Source organism: Geotrypetes seraphini, chromosome 10, assembly GCF_902459505.1.
Source record: "Geotrypetes seraphini chromosome 10, aGeoSer1.1, whole genome shotgun sequence".
Lineage (NCBI taxonomy): Eukaryota > Metazoa > Chordata > Amphibia > Gymnophiona > Dermophiidae > Geotrypetes > Geotrypetes seraphini.
Genome location: NC_047093.1, coordinates 19,538,105 through 19,560,402, shown reverse-complemented (window position 1 = coordinate 19,560,402; position 22,298 = coordinate 19,538,105). Strand labels below are relative to the sequence as shown.

Below are 22,298 nucleotides of genomic sequence, written 5' to 3'. Positions count from 1 at the left end.
GAATCTATAAGAGTTCCAAGATAAAGGGGACTAGGGGAGTAAAAATACCACAGAGGATTTTAAAAGCGACACAAGCACATTTGAACTGGACTCTAAAATATTCAAGAGACAGCATTCCATGGTCTTAGGGATCGAAATGCCTAGTACTTCCTCAATGAAGAAAATTACTTTATCCCAATACATCTGTGCTTTAGTACAATACCACCAAATATGTTCGAAAGTGCCTACTTCTATACATCCTCTCCAACATTTATCCGATCCATTCCTATACATAGCTCGCAATCGTGCTGGTGTATAGTATCCATTCTCTACCATATTGTTGGCTATAGTACCATATAAAAGAGAATGCAATATTTTAAACCATTCCTTATCAGAATAAGTTTTACCTATAATCTTTTCCCAGCGACGTCTATATTTCAAAGGGGGATGAAGATGCTCCAATTGTGCATTATATAATCTAGTGATACTTCCTCTCCCGCTCTCTTTCATCATAGCCTTCCCTAAATCCGACTGTTGTACAACTAATTCTTTTAGGACCACTTTTCTAATAAAACTTTCAATTTGTCTATCCTCTATAATAAAACCCTAAGTGCGCATACACACTTACAACGCCATGATCCTTGACAGCATGATTTGTGACTCTGTGACCGTGTTTGATTTGTGGCACGCGGTGGCTTGCGGCATGCGTGGCGTTTTGAGCGGCGGTGAGAGCAAAGGCAGGAGGGTGTCTGAGGTGCTGCGAGGCGTCCGGCTGCTACTGCTGCACAGGGAAGTGGAAGGGGAGAGGGAAAAGGGGCTGCTTTGGGGGGAGGGGTGTGCTGGGGGATAGGCAGCAATCTTGGTTTGCTCGGGGGGGGGGCTAGAGCGAGATAGGCAGGGGGACAGGGAGAGAGACAGACAGGAAGAAGTAGAGGGGGAGAGGTGAAAGGGGCTGGTTTGGGGGGGAGGGGTGTGCTGGGGGGGCAGACAGCAATCTTGGTTTGCTCGGGGGGCCAGAGAGAGATAGGCAGGGGGCCAGGGAGAGAGACAGACAGAAAGAAGTAGAGGGGGAGAGGTGAAAGGGGCTGCTTTGGGGGGAGGGGTGTGCTGGGGGGGCAGACAGCAATCTTGGTTTGCTCGGTGGGCCAGAGAGAGATAGGCAGGGGGCCAGGGAGAGAGACAGACAGAAAGAAAGACAGACAGACAAGGGGCCAGGAAGAGCCACAGACAGACAGGGGGCCAGAGAAACAGAAAGACAGACACACAGCGAGTGGCCAAAGAGAGAGAGAAAGAAAAAAAGATAGCGGCCAAGGAGAGAGACAGAAAGAAAGACAGACAGAAAGCGTCCAAGGAGAGAGATAGATAGAAAGAAAGACAGAGAGACAGATCTATTCTAACACCCATTAATGTAACGGGCTTAAAGACTAGCAATAGAATATCACTTAGTGCGAGGCCATATTCTTCTCTCAATGATTCAAAAGGGGACAATTTCCCCATCTTTCACCAATTGGCCTAATGTTTTAAGACCTTTCTTTCCCCAAAGATGAAAGGCCTTATCCTGGAGTAAAATTAAGCATATATATAATAGCAGCCCCCATACCAAAGTTTATTTTTATTAGTGTCTCCACCTGTGTGTTCCCTAAGGAAGACAAACGCTGTGTGGACTATCCCTAGTCATGCACTTAACCTCAAATTCTGTATATGGCGCCCTAAGTTACACACGCAAATCGGTGTGCACAGCCTATTTACACGTGCAACTTAATTGTCTAACAAGCCAATTGGGTGGATAATTGGCAAATCACCTAATAATTGATGCTAATTGGCAGTACTTAGAAGTTACGAGCACAACTTGGTAGGCACCGTCTAGAAAGTGGTCACGTCACTTCTAGTGCATGAATCCCAGAAGTGGGTGTGGCCAAGGGAGGAGCTTGGGTGAATCGTGGGCGTTCCTAAAAGTTAGGCACACTGGGCCAGATTCTGCAACCGGCGCCAGTATTGGCCGGCGCCTCCAAAACCGGCGCCAGTTGCATGTCAATCAGGCACCGGCGCTGGTTGCAGAATCGCGGCCGGGTCAAACATCGGCACCAGAAATGTAGGCCAGGGTTTTGAAAGCCTATATTTCCGGCGCCTGTGTTTTGACGTGAATCGCGTCTACAGAGGTGCCTACCTGAGTCTAAGGTCATTTCTAGCATTAACCACACCTCCATTGACCTTAGGTGCCTCGTAGATAAGATTCTGGTGCAGGAAAAGTAGGCGCCGGCGGGCGCGTATCTTTTTTTTCCGAATGTGACAATTAAGTTAGGTAGCGGAAGGGTAACTGGTGCTATCTGGCGCAACTTCTAATAATAATAATAATAATTTATTTCTTATATACCGCCAAAGCCGTAGTAGTTCGAGGCGGTTTACAACAAAGAAGGGCTGGACAATCAGCGAATATAGGTACAATCAGCGAATAATGGTACAACAAAGAAGGGCTGGACAGTCAGCGAATATAAGTACAATCAGCAAATGAAGATACAATTTATATGGGTAAGCAGGATACAGGATAAGGGGGCCATAAGTAAAGGTGGGCAGGAAACAGGGGGGAGGCTAAGAGATCTTGGGGAACAAGAGGTCGGGCATAGAGGTCTTAGCTTATAAATCGATTAAATAGGTTAGCTTTTAGTAATTTGCTGAAGTTTAGGTAGGATGGCTCAGGGCCACTGTTATAGAATACGCCTGAGCCACGCATAACTTAGGACGCAGGCATTTACGCCTGGTCTTCCTTGTCCTAAATGGGTCACCTAAATTTTAGGCATATATAGGTTACCAGATTTTACGTCAGCAAAATCCGACTCCTAGACCCACCCCCAGGCCTGTCCAATTCCACCCATCCCCGCCCTGTTACACCCCAGTCCTGTCCTAGCCCTGCCTGCTCTCGTTGGGCATCCGCGCCTGCCCAAGGAAGCTTTTCAAAACCTGGGCAAAGTGCTGGGTTTTGAAAAGCTGTCCAGACCCCCAGATGTGTCCTCGAAAAGGAAGACATGCTAGAGGAAATCTGGACTTCTGGCAACCCTATGCATATACAGCCGCCAAGCATGATGCTATATATCAGTGGTCTCAAACTTGCGGCCCGCCAGGTACTATTTTGAGGCCCTCAGTATGTTTATCATTATCACAAAAGTAAAATAAAACAGTTTCTTGATCATATGTCTCTTTAGCTATAAATTACAATATTATTATTAAGACTCAGCCAAAAGGAAAAATTTATAAACTATAGAGTTTTACCTCATGCAAAATTGTAATTTCTTTAATAAGACATTAACTATTTTTTTCTGTGGCCCTCCAAGTACCTACAAATCCAAAATGTGGCCCTGCAAAGGGTTTGAGTTTGAGACCACTGCTATATATGGTGGGAGCCTTTAATAGACTTGCGTTAAAGCACCGTGCTGATCAGTGCCGACTTTTTATGGTGCCATATGTAGAATTTGGCCCTTAGGGAGCACATATGGTTTATCTAATTATACCTACTGTAATCTAAAAAAAAATTCAACTCTTTTGTTAGATTGTAAACAATTTTTATTGACAGTTGCATACAAAAGACAGCAAACAGGCGGGATATCCGCTGGAACAACTCGGAACAATACAAAATCATGTGTCATTTATACCCACCCATAAACCCCAGAAATCTCTTCCAAATCACCCCCCCCCAATTAACCCTACAAGCAGGGAGAGTGATGCAGTCCTAAAAAGGGAACAAAAGATCACACATGATTCCCCCAGGGTCTGGACTCTGATGGACCCAGGGAAGTCAGCGGGGCTAACATCCTCTCCCCCCCCAAAAAAAAACAAAAAACCCACAACCCAGATCCCCCTCCCCTCACCCGCTCCCCACCCTCAGAGCAGAGGGACGCGAAGAACCAGACCCGACGTGGGTACACCCAACAATTAAAGCAGGGAATTAAGTATGAGGCTGCGTCCCCTAGGGCAGTGTTCTTCAACCACCGGTCCATAGACCAGTGCTGGTCCACAGAAATTTCCTGCCAGTGCATAGGGCCAGCACATGCATCAGGCCCAAAACAGTGTTCTTCAACTGCCGGTACATGGTGCAATCGATGCGGCGTTATCTTCGAGCCAGCTCCCTCTGCCTAACTGATTCAGTGCACAAAGCCACGGGCAGTGGCTCCTACGGCCATCCTGCGCCTGAACCGGAAGCCTTCTCTCTGACGTTGCAACGTCAGAGGGAAGGCTTCCAGATGAGGCACGGGACGTGCAAGGTGCAATTAGTACTATTATGGGAGCGGGGTCTGGGGTGGAGTTTGGGTAGAGATGGGCGGGATCTGGCCCACGACTTAGCCCTGTGTTCTTCAACTGCTGGTCCACGGACCGATGCCGGTCCACAGAATAATTCTTTTATTTCTGCCGGTCCATAGGTGTAAAAAGGTTGAAAAACACTGCCCTAGGGGACATAGAGCGCAAATATGGGTCCCAAATAAGCAGAAAACAACGCCAACGTTTAAGAGAGATCCCCACCTCCCGCGCCTCCCAAAGAACTGACATATGGAGGTGGGTTCTCCACTGCCAAAATGTCAGGGGGTTCGGAAAAGTCCAATGTTGCAGAATACCCCAGCGAGCCAGGAGACCTTACGACAGAGCCAACGAGCCTCTCTGGACAAGGTTCCAAAAGCACCCGGAATGTCCAGCACCACCTGATCAACAGTATCAGCCACAGCACGACCCAAGATGGAGCTCAAATGCCGCACCACCTCAACCCAAAAGGCCCGAAAGCACCAGCACTCCCACAGGGCATGCGAAAAAGAATTGGGGGGCGTTACCACACCTGAGACACAAAGGCGAGGCAATACCTTCAACTCTTTTGTCAAATACAGAGTTCATGCATTTTGTTCCCACCTGGTCCTATCCCCAAAGGATGTTTCCTCATTTTTCAACTGAAAGCTGCTCCTTTTTTATTTCAGACTTTAAGATTCATGAGTGATTCACTGGGGTGGTAAAAATATCCGGTGCCACTTCTTTAAACCAGCTGCAGACAGCGGATGTCACATTTATTCCAGTATCATTGAGTCAATTCAGTGTTAATTATTTTTTTTTCCAAGGCAGCAGAAGCTGGAAAGAAATATACAGAAGGGGGGTCAAGAATGCCTGTCGGGTGTGCAAAATAAAGCAACATTCTGAAAATTTAACAGAATAAAATGAAAGTTGGCATGTGGGGTAACAATGCATAAAAAGATGGATGAAATTCAAAACTGAGCCAGAGAAATAAGTCCAACCCCTCCAAAAGTAATGGTCTAATGCAGTGTTCTTCAACCGCCGGTCCACGGTGCGATCGATGCAGCGTTATGTTCGAGCCAGCTCCCTCTTCCTAACTGATTCAGTGCACGGGCAGTGGCTCCTATGGGCATCCTGCGCCTGAACTGGAAACCTTCTCTCTGACATTGAAAGGTCAGAGGGAAGGCTTCCAGATGAGGCATGGGACACGCAAGGTGCAATTAATACTATTATGGGGGCGGGGTCTGGGGTGGAGATGGGTGGGGTTTGGCCCACGACTTAGCCCAGTGTTCTTCAACCGCCGGTCCACGGACCGATGCCGGTCCACAGAATAATTCTTTTATTTCTGCCGGTCCATAGGTGCAAAAAGGTTGAAAAACACTGGTCTAACGCATTTCCAAGAGAGATTTTCCAGCTTATATAAGCGGCGGACCAGTGGGGGGCCAAAGGAGCCATGGCCTCCCCAAAAATTGATGGTCAGAAGAGTCAGTTATGGCTCTATTCTCCCCCCCTCCCCACCTCTACCTGGCCGCTGTAATTTTAAATCTTCGGGCAGTCACCACGCAGTGTTCCTGCAGAACGAAGACTTCCAGGGCAGGCCTGATGGTTGATGCTGCGCTGGTGGCCACCGGAAGATTTAAAATTATAGCGACCGAGGAAGGTAGGTGGATGAGTCGGGAGCTGGAGAGAGAGGTCGTGCCACAGGATTCTGCTGGAGCTAGGGAGGAGCCTTTGGGACTCCCCCAAATGAAAAAGCATTCCGCTGCCTATGCCAGCTTATATAATACAGAAGCTTACATATAGAGTGAAATATGAGTTTGGAAATTTCTCTCTTCAAAATGCCTCTCTCTGTTCTAACCCCCAAGCTGTCTCCCTTGCAAAACTGCTTCCTCTCACAATTGCCCCACTACCATTGGTGTAGTAAGGGGAGAGGGCGGGGGGGGGGGAGAGGTCCACCCCAGATGCAGTCTTGGTGGGGGTACCAACACCCATCCTTTCTGCCCCCCCCCCCTGCCATATGCGTGCGGCCCTTCCCTCGTACCTCTTTAAGTTTCCCGGCATGAGCCCGCATCAGTGTTGACTCTCTCTGATGTCACTTCCGGGTCCTGCACCTAGGAAAAGACAGAGGGAGAGCTGATATGACGCGGGCGGCAAGTTTGTGATGCTGCTCGCGCCTGGAAAAATGAAGAGGTATGGGGTAAGAGTCGGGAGCATCAGGGGGTTGGGGGGATCAGGAAGGAGCGGGGGAGGAGAAGAGGGTGGAGGAGGGGCGCCACTGCCCCAAGCACCATTCCATGGGCCATTCCCTGCATACTTTTCCCACTAGTTTTCCCAGGGCTTCTGACTTAAACTGCTTGAAATGATATCCTGCTTTATCCAACCTATCACATGTTCTGATATTTCTGGATCGTCTCTTGATACCATTCAGGACACTTAGATCAACACAACAACACTTACTGACTATCCCTTCTTTAAAAGTAGTAGGGACCAGGAGATCTACCATTTTTTCGGTTATAGCACCCCAACTTTGGAACAGTTTACCAATATACTTACGCAATGAACCTTCTCTAGAAAAATTCAAGCGGTCCTTAAAAAGTTTCCTGCACAAGGACGCATTTGAAACATAGACAGCATAACCTACCAATCACTAAATCTCTAGATATTAATTAGGCCTACGAGTACGTCATAAATTTATCTTCTTTTTTTTATGATTATATCTGCCGTTATATCCCTTTTTGTGTTCTTCCCTAAATGTTTCTTCTCTTTCTTTAAAAATTGTAGTTCATCCCCCTTGCCTTCTGTACCAGTTATGTATTAGAATGTATATAATTTGTATTCAATTGTATAAAAAATGTTTTGTTTTGTCCCCTATTTTTTAAAATGTTATACGCATTGAAGTATACGACATTGCGTATATAACAAACCTTAATAAAACTTGATATGTTTTCCTCTACAAGGTTCGTTGGCAGTATCTGTGGCAGACATGCCAGCCCCTGTGGTGGGCTCTTCTGGAGGCGTTTACGCAATTATTTCTGCGCATCTGGCCAATATTGTGATGGTAAGATTCCAAGTTGTTCTATTACATTCTTTAAAGCATATTTCCTCTTGTTGATAAGGGGCTGAAGGACTTTTCCCTCCGCTGAAATAAGTGTTTGTTTTGTTTTCCATAAAGCCTCTGGAAAAGAATTCACTATCCTCCCTGCCCTAACCCCTCCCCTGCCTCCCTCTCACCTCCTCAAAACTTCAGGCACTGTTCACCCATAATTGTACTGAATCTTTTAGATCAGTAATTCTCAGCTCAGGTCTCAGCTGTCTGTCTTGTCTATAAAAAGTGCTCTGCAAAAAAAAAAAAAAAAAAGCATAAATTACATACCCGGAAACCAAACCATAATAAATAACAGATTCAATAACTGGAAACAAGCTCTACTTCTTATATTCCCCCTTTTACAAAACCACGCAAGAGGTTTTTAGCGCCAGCAAGTGCGCTGTTCTGACGGTCATAGAGTTCTTATGAGCGTCGGAGCAGAGCATTCAGTGTGCCGGCCAGTGCTAAAAACCTCTTGCGCAGTTTTGTAAAGGGGGGGGGGGAGGGTTAACCATAATGTTAAAGCATTTAAAACAATGCTGTAAACATTTTATTTTCGTGAAGCATTTGGGGAAAATTCACTGTTGCCAGACTTAGTGCATATATGTTAGTGGATATAGTGTCAGGGGGGTACAGTCAGACCTCCCCTAAATAACTTCTATATAAAGTTTAGATCACATTTTGGGTGGCCGCGTCGTGAAATTATGGTGTAACTGAGGGATCACTGCCCTGAGGAAACCCCCCCAAGGGTGAAACATGTTGGCGATATCATCCCTCTTGGTCCACCGCCCAAGCTAAGTACTATCTTTATAGCAAATTTACTAATAAGCATTGGTGTAGAAACGACCCGGTGACGATTGGGTGCATAAAGCCAAGTGTTATGAAAGTTATTGAACACATGGTGGCGCCTCTGAGGGCCGGAAAGGTTCATACAGAACTTATCTTTATATAGAAGTTATTTAGGGGAGGTCTGACTGTACCCCCCTGACACTATATATTATTGGTGCTTCTATCTAGATTAACTATTTCAAGTCAAGTGCTAATTTATATATTAGTGGAAACAGGTCTTCTAATAGGGTTACTCTGACAGAATTGATACAAGAATTTTACTGCATGTGGAGGAATAGACTAATGGTTAGAGCAGCTGTTTGTTTGTAATTTCCTTTTTCTTTCTTTTTAAATTGTAAGCACCCCCTACCCCCCCCCCCCCCCCGGTACAGAAAAATACCAAGCGTGACTTCCACTACTCCCTCCAAAGGAGAACTGCTTAATTACAGCACCTTTCTGTAACTTGAACATGCCAGCTTCCAGGTCTATACACTCCTCCCTCCGTATTTGCGGTGGTTGGGGCGAAACATATCCGCGTATAACTTTTTATATCTTATTCGCGGGTTTTTTGTAACAGCCACGTTAATATGTTGAAATTGCGAATAACAGCGATTGTGAAAGCTGGGAAGCAGCGATTTTCAGGGCGAAGGCTAGGAAGTGCCAAACTTTTTATTGGTAAAGTACTTTACTCATGATGTAATTTGCGGGGGGAGAGGGGGGAGGAGTCAGCATGCGAAAAATCGCAAATAAGCGAAACTGTGAGTGCTTTAACCGCGAATAAGGAGGGAGAAGTGTATACAGGTGTTCGTCATTTTTTGAGCGTGGATATTCCTTTCCCAAATGGACATACAGCAGTTTTAGATGTTCATATCCTGTTTATAAAGTTGGGATTCGGATGTCCGTGTAATATGGATGTATAAATACCAGTTAACAGAACTTCTAAAATAACCATCAATATGAGAGAGAGCGAGCCTTTTAGGTCCTGATTCTATAAAAGTCCACCTAAAGTTGGCACCAGTATCAACACCCAACTTAATCAATCAATAGAGCTTAATCGGTGGCAATATTGGCATTCAGCACTCCGAACCGGCTTTAATTGGACTTAATTGAAACTCAAAAAACCTCGATTTTATAAAAAGTAGGCACCCAGCCCAAAGCGCCTACACTGTAAGTAGGTGTGGCTAGGGGGTGGATCATGGGTGTGATTTTGAGTTAAGCTCCAATTTTGGTGAAGAAAACTGGCATAAATTGGGGACACCTAAAAGTTCGGACCCCGAGCACCACCTAAGCATGCTTAGATGACGATAAGTGTGATTCTGTAATGGGTGCCTAAGTTTTAAAGTATAGGTGCTGATATCGGAGCCTAACTTTAGTCGAACTTTATAGAATCAGGGCCTTAGTGCATAGGTCCTTCCAATGTAAATCTCTGAAGTGTAATCCTGGTTTTGCTTAAGATTCTTCTATGTGTGACCTCAGGTCAATGCACCCTTTATCTCAATTGAGTTGCAGCCTGGGAATAATATGCTCGGTCAGGCAAACAGTATTTATTTATTTTTATTTATTTAAGTATTTTATTTTTTATTTAAGTATTTATATACCTAAGTGGTTTACATTCAGGCACTCAAGCATTTATCCCTATCTGTCCCGGTGGGTTCACACTCTATCTAATGTACCTGGAGCAATGGGGGATTAAGTGACTTGCCGCGGGTCACAAGAAGCAGCATGGGATTTGAACCCACAACCTCAGGGTGCCGAGACTGTAGCTCCAACCACTGCACCACACCCTCCCCATGGCACATTCCATACAGGAAGCATTGGTCATCCCTTGTGCAGTGTGATATATTCTGGTCACAGGATTAATGAATATTCAGGAACATATTAGGCAAATGCATAGAATCTTGTGACATTCTTTGTTGCTAATAATAGTTTCTGGTTAGTTTTGGGTGACACAGAAGGTTGCATTTCATCTTGTTTTTCTGAAACGAGAGTAGAGAAAAACTCCCCACTTGAAGCTGCCTACATGAATCTGAGCTGCTGTAACAGGAATCTGCAATTAATATTGTTTTAACGAAGTTACTCATTTCTGCTTTCCTGTTCCTCTCCAAGTCCTTGGCTATTTCTGTTCTGAAATTTTAAAGTTGACATTTAATTCTGTGGTATGAAAAAGGACCGACTCCCCTTTCACAGACGCTGGGTTCATAGACAACCCCGTGAAAGACAAAGGCGTGCGCCGACAACTGAGCGCAAGACGGAGGCGCGCGCCGAAGAAAATTACAGTTTGTAGGGGCTCCGACGGGGGTTTTTGTTGGGGAGCCCCCCCAGTTTACTTAATAGAGATCACGCCGGCGTTGTGGGGGGTTTGGGGGGTTGTAACCCTCCACATTTTACTGTAAACTTAACTTTTTCCCTAAAAACAGGGAAAAAGTGAAGTTTTCAGTAAAATGTGGGGGGTTACAACCCCCCAAACCCCCCACAACGCGGCGCGATCTCTATTAAGTAAAGTGGGGGGGGGGTTCCTCCCCACACCCTCCGTCGGAGCCCTAAAAACAGTAATTTTCTGCGGCGCGCACCTCCGTACTGCACTCAATTGTCTGCGCGCGCCTTTGTCCCGGCGCGCTTTTGACCTGACACCCAGACGCTGGGTTATGTTACGCGTAGGGTTTCCAGACGTCCGGAGTTCCCTGGCTATGTCCTCCTTTTCGAGGACATGTCCGGGGGTCCGGATGACTTTTCAAAACCTGGAACTTTGTCCGGGTTTTGAAAAGCTTCCTCGAAATTGTGTCGGGCAGGAGGGCATCCGCGCATGCCTGCACCCTCACCAAGATGGCGCCCGGGGCGGACTGCCCCCCCTCCCTTAGTATGCCACTGCTCACTGGTAAACTTACATGTAATGAATTAGAAATCATAAAGGTATATGGTTCTGTTCCAGAAGAATCAGGCTGTGATAGAACCTCGATGGTGCAAGGGTGTATCAAATGAGGAGGATTAATGTTTTTAACATTCTGGAATGCAAGAACCGGTGTCTAACTTTTTTCTTTTGTACTCTTTTCAGAACTGGGCAGGAATGAAGTGCCACTTCAAGCTGATGCGAGTGGCGGTTGCCTTGCTCTGTAGTAAGTGTGCCCAAAGACACCCTCTGTTCTCTGTACTGTTTGTCTTTGCTATTTTAATGGTAATATCGCCGTATTAATTCCTGGAAGTTATGCTAATTTGTCTAATCACACGTCTGGCTGTATATAGTGCCATCTGTGAGAAGTAGGAGCCAAAACTAAGAGGGAAAGCAGAAGCGATGAGTAGGTCATTGTAATACTGTAAAGTTCATGATGTTGATGACATCATGGCTGGAGTTAACCCTGGGTTGCCTCTACTTTTTTTAAACTTCTTTTAATTGAAAATATAAATATTCAACCAAAAGTCATTGTACAATAGCAATCATTAATAGTATCAAGTTATGAGCTGTGTTTCTTCCGTGCACAGATAGAGTTGATAAGCTACATATCGGTGAAAATGTTCCAATGCCATAACCTTAAATATTTTAAAATCAAACCCATCCTAGATAAACCTCAAGCCCCTCTTGAGTTTTATGTTATGCCTTTCTTCATCAATAAGAAAAACATTATCCTCTTTAAATATATATTTGCTTTTCTGCCACTATGAAACAAACAGAAGCCAGAATTACCATATATATGTTTATGTTTATTTAAGATTTGATCTACCGCTCCTGCACTTTACTGACCTAAGCGGTTTACAATGTATCAAACTAAAATGAAATTAGGTACTTGAGAAAAACAACCCTCTCTGTCCCGAAGGCTCACAATCTAGCTAAAGTACCTGATAAACTAAAAATAAGTAATAATAACATATAATACATTTCCAAGATCAAAAATCATATATATATATGTGTGTGTGTGTGTATCTATCTATCTATCTATATATATATAGATAGATAGATAGATAGATAGATACACACACTATATAAGTTGATCCGAATACAAGTCGAGACCCCCATTTTCTCCCCAAAAAGGAGGAAAAATGGTTGACGCAAATATAAGTCATATGGCTTAATATTCAACTCAACTGCCCTGCCCCCTTCCCTGCCTCCCCTGTCAGGCACTGCACCCAACCCTGTCCCTCCCTCCTGTCAGGCCCTGCACCCAGCCCCCTCTTTGCCAGGCACTGCACACAGCCCCCTTCCCTCCCTGCCCTGTCGATCATACCTCCTCTGTTGCTGGAATTCCTGGTGGTCTAGAGGTGTAGCGGGCAGGAGCGAGCTTTCTGTACTTGTGCTCCTGCCCCGTTGCTCACCCCGTTGCTCAATGGCTGAAACCAGAACTCGTAGCAGCAGCGGCCGACCGGGTAAGCAGCGGGGCAGGAGCAGGGAAAGCTCACTTCTGCCCGTTATACCTCTGAATCACCAGGGATTCTAGCAGCAGAGGAGGTACGATGGGCAGGGAGGGGGGACGTGGTGCAGAGCCTGGTGGCCTGGCGGAGGCCTGCAATAAGTCTCAGAGGGGGCGGACAGGCACTGGCCTGAATATAAACAGGGACCCCCATTTATGGGCCAATTTTTTGGCCCCAAAAGTCCCAGTTTATATTTGAGTATATACGGTATACCACTAAAGAGACAGCTCAGAGCACTCGTCACAAAATTTAAGCAAGTTTAAGGTCCAGGAATATAGACAAACATTTTCCACATTTCATGCCACCACAACAATGCATTGGAACAGGGAGTTACTACACAAGCAAAAAATGCAAGTGTTATACTGATTAGAGTCCCAAGAAAAAAGATAGATATCTATAGTTGACACAATGTTTTATTAGTGTCTAGTAAAAGTACTTGAATATAAATGGTTTTGAGCTCAGGTTTGGACAGGTGAGTAATTAAATCTAAACCTAAAATCCAAATCTGAAAAGAAGTGTTTAGAAGGGAGTTTGTGATAAAAACAAAAAATATACCAAATAGAAATGAACTTATGAAGGCAGAATGTGCTTCTGCTGGGCACTGATCATTCCCATCACGCCATCTCTTGGTGTTCAGTGGAAGTGAAGTTAACATAGTGGTGGTATCTCCTGAAGCAGGGTAAACATTGAATCAGACTTAAAATAAAAATGGGTTTCCTTTTAGTTTTTCTAAGGGCAGTAAATATTTATGTGTAAGCCATTCTAAGACCCTACTCGCCTAAAAACAAATTCAGACAGAAATTTTCAGACTTTTGTGATGCTTTTTCTGTTGATGCTGAGTTTATCAGCAGAAAAAATACATAAGAACATAAGAATAGCCTTATTGGGTCAAACCAATGGTCCATCTAGCCCAGCATCCCGTCTTCACGGAGGCCAATCCAAATCACAAGTACCTGGCAAAAACCCAAATAGTAGCAAAATTCCAAAGCTCAGATTGTGATGGCATAATGCCTCTTTCCACCAATGCCTAAGAGCCAAACGTCAGTGATGTCACAGTGGCTTGATTGTCCTATACTTGGTTCACATAAGTACATAAGAATAGCCTTACTAGTCAGACCAGTGGTCCATCTAGCCCAGTATCCCATCTAGACGGAGGCCAATCCAAGTCTCAAGTACCTGGCAAAAACCCAAATAGTAGCAGCATTCCATGCCACCAATCCAGGGTAAGCAGTGGCTTCTCCCATGTCTGTTTCAACAGCAGTATATGGACTTTTCTGCCAGAAACTTGTCCAAACCTTTTTTTTTTAAACCAGCTACATTAACCACTTATGGCATAGCTTCTGTGTGGATCTGACTCATAAAGATTTCTTCCAGCTTCCTTCCAATAGGTCTCTCAGAACGAAAACATAGCCAAGAAAGTTAGCTGAAACTGTGGGTCTAGCTCTGTGCAAATAGAGAAATAGAACCACATTTTTTTAGTTTGCTTTTTAACTCCAAACCCCTACTCGCTTGTAAATCACCCATGCCTGAAAAACTTGCTCACCCCATACTTGTTCTGTTTGTCTGTTTGAATAGATTGTAAGCTCTACTGAGCAGGGAACCATCTCTTGAATGTTTTAATGTACAGCACTGTGTACATCTAGCAGCACTATAGAAATGATAAGTAGTAGTAGTAATGACTAAGTCCATAATCATCACGGTGTCAGGTCAAAAGCGCGCCGGGACAAAGGCACGCGCAGACAATTGATTGCAGCGTAGAGGCGCGCGCCGCAGAAAATTACAGTTTTTACAGCTCCGATGGGGGGGTGATGTGGGGGGGAACCCCCCAGTTTACTTAATAGAGATCGCGCCGCGTTGTGGGGGGTGTGGGGGTTACACATTTTACTGAAAACTTCACTTTTTCCCTGTTTTTAGGTAAAAAGTTAAGTTTACAGTAAAATGTGGAGGGTTACAACCCCCCAAACCCCCCACAACGCTGGCGCGATCTCTATTAAGTAAACTGGGGGGGCTCCCCAACAAAACCCCCCATCGGAGCACCTAAAAACTGTCATTTTCTTCGGCGCGCGCCTCCATCTTGCGCTCAGTTGTCGGTGCGCGCCTTTGTCTTTCGCCGAGTTGTCTATGAACCATCATCACAAGTCCTCATTTTCATAAGTGCTTGTCTTTAGTTATGTAACACTCCAGTCCAAAAAATAGGATGTATAAGGTCTGACGATTTTCACAAACTCATCCTAGAAAAAGTGCTATATACCTCATTGTTGATTATAACTATGATCACCTTCAAAGTACTCCCCTTGGGTAGCTATGCACCAAAGCCAGCACCTAGTCCACCCTTCAAAGCAATTTTGGAACTCTTTTTCTGGAATGCCTATCGGAGCTCTCTTCGTATTACCTTTGATGTCCTCAATGTCATCAAAATGTCTTCCTCTCAATATTTCCTTTATCTTTGGATAAAGAAAAAAGTCAGTGGGGGCCAGATCAGGTGCGTATGGAGGGTGTACCAACACAGTTATTTGTTTACTGGGTAAAAACTCCCTCACAGACAGTGTCATGTGAGCTGGTGCATTGTCGTGATACAAGAGCCATGAGTTGTTGGCGAAAAGTACAGGTCGGTTTCGTCTAACTTTTTCACGCAGCCTTTTCAGCACTTCCAAATAGTAAACTTGGCTAACTGTTTGTCCAGTTGGTACAGATTCATAGTGAACAATCACTGTGATATCGAAAAAAGGTTAGCAACATCGTTGTGACTCTGATTTGGACTGGCTCTTGTGGATTTCTCATTGTCCGTTCCCACTGCTTTCTCTCTTGTTCGTCACCAGTGATAACATGACCCAAAACATTGTCTTGCCTCTCCAAAAGGTCTTGGCAAACTTCAACTTTCCTTTGCTTTTGTTCATCGGTGAGCTCCTTTGGGACCATTTTTGCAGACAGCTTTCTGCTGCCAAGATTTTCAGTTAAGATTTTCCTGTTTCTCTATCGATGTTTACTTAGTCTGCTATGCTTCTCACAGTCAGCCGACGATTTTGACGTACAATTCAACAAAGTTTTGCAATGTTTTCATCAGTTTTGCTCGTTACTGGCCACTCTAGCTTTTCTTCATCAGTGATGCTTTCTCTCCCCTCAGAAAAACGTTTAATCCAAGGATCTCAAAGTCCCTCCTTGAGGGCCGTAATCCAGTCGGGTTTTCAGGATTTCCCCAATGAATATGCACTGAAAGCAGTGCAGGCACATAGATCTCATGCATATTCATTGGGGAAATCCTGAAAACCCGACTGGATTGCGGCCCTCAAGGAGGGACTTTGAGACCCCTGGTTTAATCCATTTGTACTCTGCCATTTTCTTCATGGCATTAGCCCCATAAATTTGGACTAACATGCCCCTGATTTCACGTCCACTCTTGCCAAGTTTAACAAGAAATTTAATGTTTTGTTTGTTGCTCTAATTCAAGCTCCGACATTCTCACGATGGAACACAAAAACATGCAACAACAATAATAAACGCCACTCAGCAAGACACCTCCACACATTGACACGAACACAGCTGTGAGACTCTGATATACCAAGATTGAAACCTTACCGAGTTGTTTGTATGGTGCAGCCAATATAAGCGCGCGGAGGCAAGTTCATAAACTTAATTGTCAGATCTTGAAAATTAAACAAAAATTAATATTGATTGTTGCAGGTGTCTGGGTCTTGCTGCAACTAAATGGAACAAATTTTTCAACCATTGCGCCAATTACTCGGACGAGGCAAGATCCGGACACCTACAACAGTCATGACACCAGCCTCGGAAGCCTAACACAACCAAGAATTAGTGTTCTTTGATTTGTTTTTATTTGAGTTTTCCTTCCCCCTTCCCTTTTGCTTTCGAATATTTTTATTGAAAATTTTTTGAACAGAACAGGAAATACAGATACGGCATACGCCAGTGCATGAATAAATACATTGATATATAGGTAATGTTTACAGAAAAGTATAAGCATATTATGCAGTCATACACGGCTACTCCATGAAAGTTAACCTGGAGAGGGTACCATAATCAATCATTTAGAGATATTGATAAGAGTGTGTAAGAGGGATAATCATCAAGGAATTGTAGATATCGGAGAGTCTACAAATCATAACATATCATAGTATGTAATATAATTGCAGAAAGCTATAGTGGAAATGTCTTTGGCTAATAAGAAAATTTTACTTGTTTACTATAATTTGTCTGTTGAAAAATTCCACTGCTTTGGATTCATATAAATCAGGGATCTCAAAATCCCTCTTTGAGGGCCGCAATCCAGTCGGGTTTTGAGGATTTCCCCAATGAATATGCATTAAAAGCAGTGCATGCACATAGATCTCATGCATAGTCATTGGGGAAATCCTGAAAACCCGACTGGATTCAGCCCTCAAGGAGGGACTTTGGGGACCCCTGATGTACCCCAACGTCTCTTACATGTTCTATATCAGGGATCTCAAAGTCCCTCCTTGAGGGCCGCAATCCAGTCGGGTTTCCAGGATTTCCCCAACGAATATGCATTGAAAGCAGTGCATGTACATAGATCTCATGCATATTCATTGAGGAAATCCTGAAAACCCAACTGGATTGCGGCCCTCAAGGAGGGACTTTGAAACCCCTGATATAAATGTATCATGAGGACTGTATTCCACCAGAATGTGATATTCAGTAGATCTGCAGATTTCCAATTGTGTAAAATCATTTGGATGGTGGTTGCCAGCAAGGGGTTAAGTAAGGATTTCTGCCAGGTGTTTAGAGAATCTCCAATAGCGAGAGCTCTAAAAATGAGTATATCAATGGTGAGTTCAGATTGTTTTGGTAAAATCTGTTTGATGATGGGCCAAACTTGTGACCAAGTTTCAAGTTTTATTCAAATTTGATGAATCACTTAAGCTAAATGGTAGAAATGTTGGGACATGAGATCAGTTGGCAAATGTATAATGGACACCTGTCACAGTGTAATCTCCTTTTTCTCTTTTGTGTTGCAGTGAGCGTTGAATTTGGAAGAGCCGTGTGGTTGAGGTTCCACCCGTCTACTTATCCTCCTTGCCCACACCCCAGCTTTGTAGCCCATCTGAGTGGGGTGTTGGTTGGAATCACACTGGGTGTGGTGATCCTTAGGAACTATGAGCAGAGGCTACAGGATCAGTCCTTGTGGTGGATTTTTCTCTCCGTCTACATCCTCTTTCTGCTGTTTGCTGTTTGCTGGAACATTTTCGCCTACAACCTGTTGGATCTGAAGCTACCTCCAGTTCCCTAGGACATCAGGACAAAGCCGTCTGAATGTCAAAACGTGTGCCTGCCGCTTACAAAAGAAAAGGAGGGTATATTTTTGTATAAGAGTATGTTCTTGATCTTAAATGGGCACAATTTAATAAAACATGCACTAGGAATTTTATCTTAATACACACAGAAGAAAATATTTGAGGTCTAGCCTTTTTCTCAAGCAGCTGACATGAAACATGCATGGTCAGATGTCAGGAAAATCATGGTAAAACAGCAATTGATGATAGACTGTTGACCCATCCAGTTTGCCCCATTGAGTTGCTTCTGTGGTGAAAGCAGCAGGGTTTAAAAAAGGTTTGGATAACTCCCTAAAATCTATAAACTCATAAGATGTACTTTGGGAAATCCGCTGCTTATTCCTAGGATAAGCAGCATAAAATCTAATTTACTCCCTGGGATCTTGTCAAGTACTTGTGACCTCGGTTCACCACTGTTGAAAACGGGATACTGGGCTTGATAAAGACTTTTGGTCTGTCCCAGTATGGCAACTCTTATGTTCTGGTGGGTTATTTTTTGCTTGTTTTTTATTTTTATTTTTTTTTGGGGGGGGGGGGTTTTGTTCTGCACAAGTCTGGTCTATACATCCTCGTGCAAATCCAACATGAGATCCTTGCCTCACCCCACAATCTGGCCCAAGTATGTATTTCCAAAGTCTGCAACATTCAGGTCATTTTTCATGTTTTATTGACTTTTGGGTGGCACAGGGGTAGGGCGAGTGAGGCTGTTGTCCAAAATATCTGGCCTCTCTGTTCTTATTTATGTTTCAGCCTTTAACCACGGTGTGTCCATGTGGGTTACGTCACTCTCCGTTAAAGCAGGTACGGCCCAAACTAACAATGGTGTGGTTGCTGTGGGCTCAGTGAGCAAGGGGGCACTTATCTTATTTGCAGTGTGAGCATTTGGGACCTAAGCCCCATGTGGATTGATTTGAGATGGCAGGGGAGGAATTTGTCTGTCTAAACTTGAAAACATGAAGAGGGGTATGACTTATGCTGAGGGAGTATTCAGGAGTTGTCCTAGATACTTAATCACAGCCATTTTAGGTGGGATAATCTCCCTAGGCAGAAATATTCTCACCTATGGGTGACGGCCCCAGCGGAGCCTTGGTGCGGACGTTCCAAGTGCGCTGTCACTTTAAAAGTTCAGGCGCATCCATGCCATGTGTGTGTCAGCTATCCCGTATCTTCCCGTGCATGAGAGAACCTCGGTTTCTTTTGCTCCACGGAGCAAGGAAGCTCAGTAAAGACATATATGAATCTTCTCCATATTTACTATTTTTACGAAAAATTTGTTGGCCCGCTGCTGCACCTGACACTTGGGGTGGTGCTTTCCCCACCCTTACAGAAAGGAAATGGAGGGAGGAAATTTGGTGGCCCATACTGCCAGCAGGGTCTTTTAGCCAACACTGTTGAGTGCCTCAAAGCTACCTCCCTACTATATCTCCCCTTGTCCCTACAGAGACAGAAGAAGGGGACAGAGCTTTCAGGGCACCCCTGGGTGGCAGTGCTGCCTGCAAACTGGAAGCATTTGCATCTGCCATAGTTGTGCATGACCAACACCCAGCATCATCATCTCACTCTAGATGCTCTTCTAAACACTCCTCCCATCAACAGTTGCCTCAGTGCTCCTCAAGACGGATATCTTGACGCTCTCCTCGATGTATCTCTCAGCAACCTATTTTGGCATGGCCTATCTGTGAGACATATGACTCCAACTTATCCTTACATTCTTCCAGTATTTATTCTGGTCTGTCAGTGGATGAGTCTTCTGGCTTTCCTTCAAGCCGAAGGTTATCCCCCAGTGAATCTGGGTGGATGCCTGGAATGCGCTCCCGAGAGAGGTGGTGGAGATGAAAATAGTGACAGAGTTAAAAAAAAATGTGGGATGAACACAGGGGATTTAGAATCAGAAAATAATAGTAAATATGGCCGCTTGGTGGTGAATGGGCTGGGGAGGGCTTCGAAGGCAGAGAGGGTGTAGATGGACTGGAGTTAGCTTTGATGGAGACATCAGTAGTTGGAACCTAAGAACAGTACCGGGCAGAGCTTTGGATTCTTGCCCAGAAATAGATAAGAAGAAGAAGAAAAAATACCAACAAATTTTTAGATAGAATCAGGTTGGGTAGACTAGATGGACCATTCGGGTTTTTATCTGCCATCATCTACTATGTTACTTTATGAAGTTCATCAGACAGATGGGGCAGGCATTGCCGATCACTATGAAGTCCATAGCCCAGTCTCAAGCAGAACTCATGGCTGTACTTGACTATACAGAGTGGCCTAAGGACTGCCTAAAAGTTCCTCTTCACCACCTAATGAAGGAGACCTTGCTCCAAAACTTGGGTTTCCCACTTGACATCCCAGTTGCACCTCACACATGAGATACTCTCTATTGCATCCAGTCCAGCCCCAGGTACAACAGACCACAATTACCGCATCGGTATGCAGCAAAGGTAGCAGAGAGCCCCTCTGCCTCCTTTACCAAAGTACCAGCAGACATTTTGACTATCTCTTAGAGAGCATGGTCCACATTCCTCACCCTCCACCTCAAGATTCTGCCTATCGGAGGCCATCTCGCCTATTTCCATCATCACTAGGCCCAGATTACTTCAGACCAGTGGGTCTTTCAGATGGTAAAGCAGAGCTACGCCCTTCCCTTCCAGATGAAACCTTCAAATCTCCCTCCAAGCAAGTCTCTTTTCACCTCCCAACAATTGATTCTCCTTTGCCAGGCGATATCGGCCTTCCTCCAGCTCAGTGCCATAAAGGAACATAGAGGAAGTCCCTCCACAGGAGAGTGGCAGAGGGTTCTGCAAGTTTTCCTCATTCCCAAAAAAGACCAGGGGCATCCGTCTCATCCTGTAACTCTGAGCCTTCAACACATACTTGGTGAAGGAGTGTTTTTACATGGTATCTTTGGGGATCCTGCTACCACTGTTGGAACAGAACAACTGGCTATGCTTTTTAGACCTCAAAAGATGCTTACCCTCATATTCCTATTCTTCCCACCCACAAGAAATATCTCTGCTTCCGTCTGGGCTTTCATCATTTCCAGTACAAGGTGCTCCCATTTGACCTTGCCTCAGCCCTGAGGGTGTTCACCAAATGCCTGGTGGCTGCAATTCTTTGCACCCAAGGATTTCAGGTCTTCCCCTTCCTGGATGACCGGCTGCTCAAGGCTGTCATGCCTCACCAAGTAATTCAAGCAACAATTTATCTGTTGGAACTCCTGGGATTTGAGATCAACTACCTGAAATCTCATTTGGTACCCACTCAAGTCCTGGAATTCATTGGTGCCCACTTAAACATGACAAACACAGGTGTTTCTGCATCAATAGAGACTTGATACCCTGATCCTACTCTGCCAGGAGACCTCTTCCCTCCACCGCATCACAGTACAGCAGATGCTGTGGATTTTTGTCCACATGGCCTCTACAGTCTATGTGATATCATTTGCCCGCCTGCACCTCAGGGAGCCTCAATGGACACTTTCCACCCAATGATCTCCAGCAACCGGATGGCTCTCACAACAACTCAGATTGACCTCAGTCCTCTGAATGTCGCTTCAATGGTGGTTGTCCCCTACCAACCTCTCTGGGGGCCCTCTGTTTCTACCACTGACACATCAGAAGGTCCTGACATCCAACGCCTCCACACTCGGCTGGGGAACCCACCTCAACAATCTCCACATCCAGAGTTTATGGTGCCTTTCTGAGAGAGTCCTCCACATCAACCTCTGTGAGCTGCAAGTGATTCACAAGACTCTTTGTTCCTTCCAGGACCACCTTCTCAATCACATTGTACTCATCTGTATAGACAACCAAGTAGCCATCTGCTATGTGAACAAACAGGGTGGCACCAGATCTCACAGGATCTGCCAGGAAGAGATCCAAATCTGGTCCTGGGCAATCCCCTGCCACATTTCTCTGAAGGCACTCTACCTAGCAGAAACACAGAATTTTCTTGTCAACCGATTGTGCAGAACCCTGGAAGCGAATCCCTTACTTCCACCTCCAATCACAAACTCATGCTCTTCTACTCCATACTCTATACATCCAATTGTCTTGAGTCTGATGCCTTTCTCCTTGATTGGAGCTGATGTTTTCTGTTTCCCTCTGATAGGGAAAAATCTGCTCCAGCTTCACCAGGAACAGGACACCATGACCCTCACAGCGTTCCAGTGGCCATGCCAAACATGGTTCCCTCTTCTACAACTCTTAATGAGGGAACCCATCACCCTTCCCATCTTTCCAACGCTGCTGACACAGAATGAGGGCTCTATCCCAACCTACATTCCTTAACTCTCACAGCATTGTATCTCTCTTTCAGCTGCTAAGTGCTGAGGCACTCTTGGCTCCAGTGTCATCCATCCTTGAAGCCTCTAGAAAGCCTTCTACACAATGCTCCTATTGCTTCAAATGGACTCATTTGACAGTGTGGTGCGCTAC

The 22,298-nt window shown here is 44.9% G+C and overlaps 1 protein-coding gene across 2 annotated transcripts in view; it reads left to right on the top strand.

Moving 5' to 3' along the window:
- RHBDL3 (rhomboid like 3) overlaps positions 1 to 17,971 on the top strand; it is a 219,647-nt gene extending 201,676 nt beyond the window's left edge. For both annotated transcript variants that reach the window (XM_033961284.1, XM_033961285.1), the window contains 3 exons: positions 7,203 to 7,303; positions 11,211 to 11,271; positions 17,554 to 17,971. In XM_033961284.1, the coding sequence (XP_033817175.1) occupies positions 7,203 to 7,303; positions 11,211 to 11,271; positions 17,554 to 17,825 (434 nt within the window). In that variant the 3' untranslated portion in view covers positions 17,826 to 17,971. The remainder of the gene's footprint in view (positions 1 to 7,202; positions 7,304 to 11,210; positions 11,272 to 17,553) is intronic.
- The last annotated feature ends 4,327 nt before the right edge of the window (positions 17,972 to 22,298 follow it).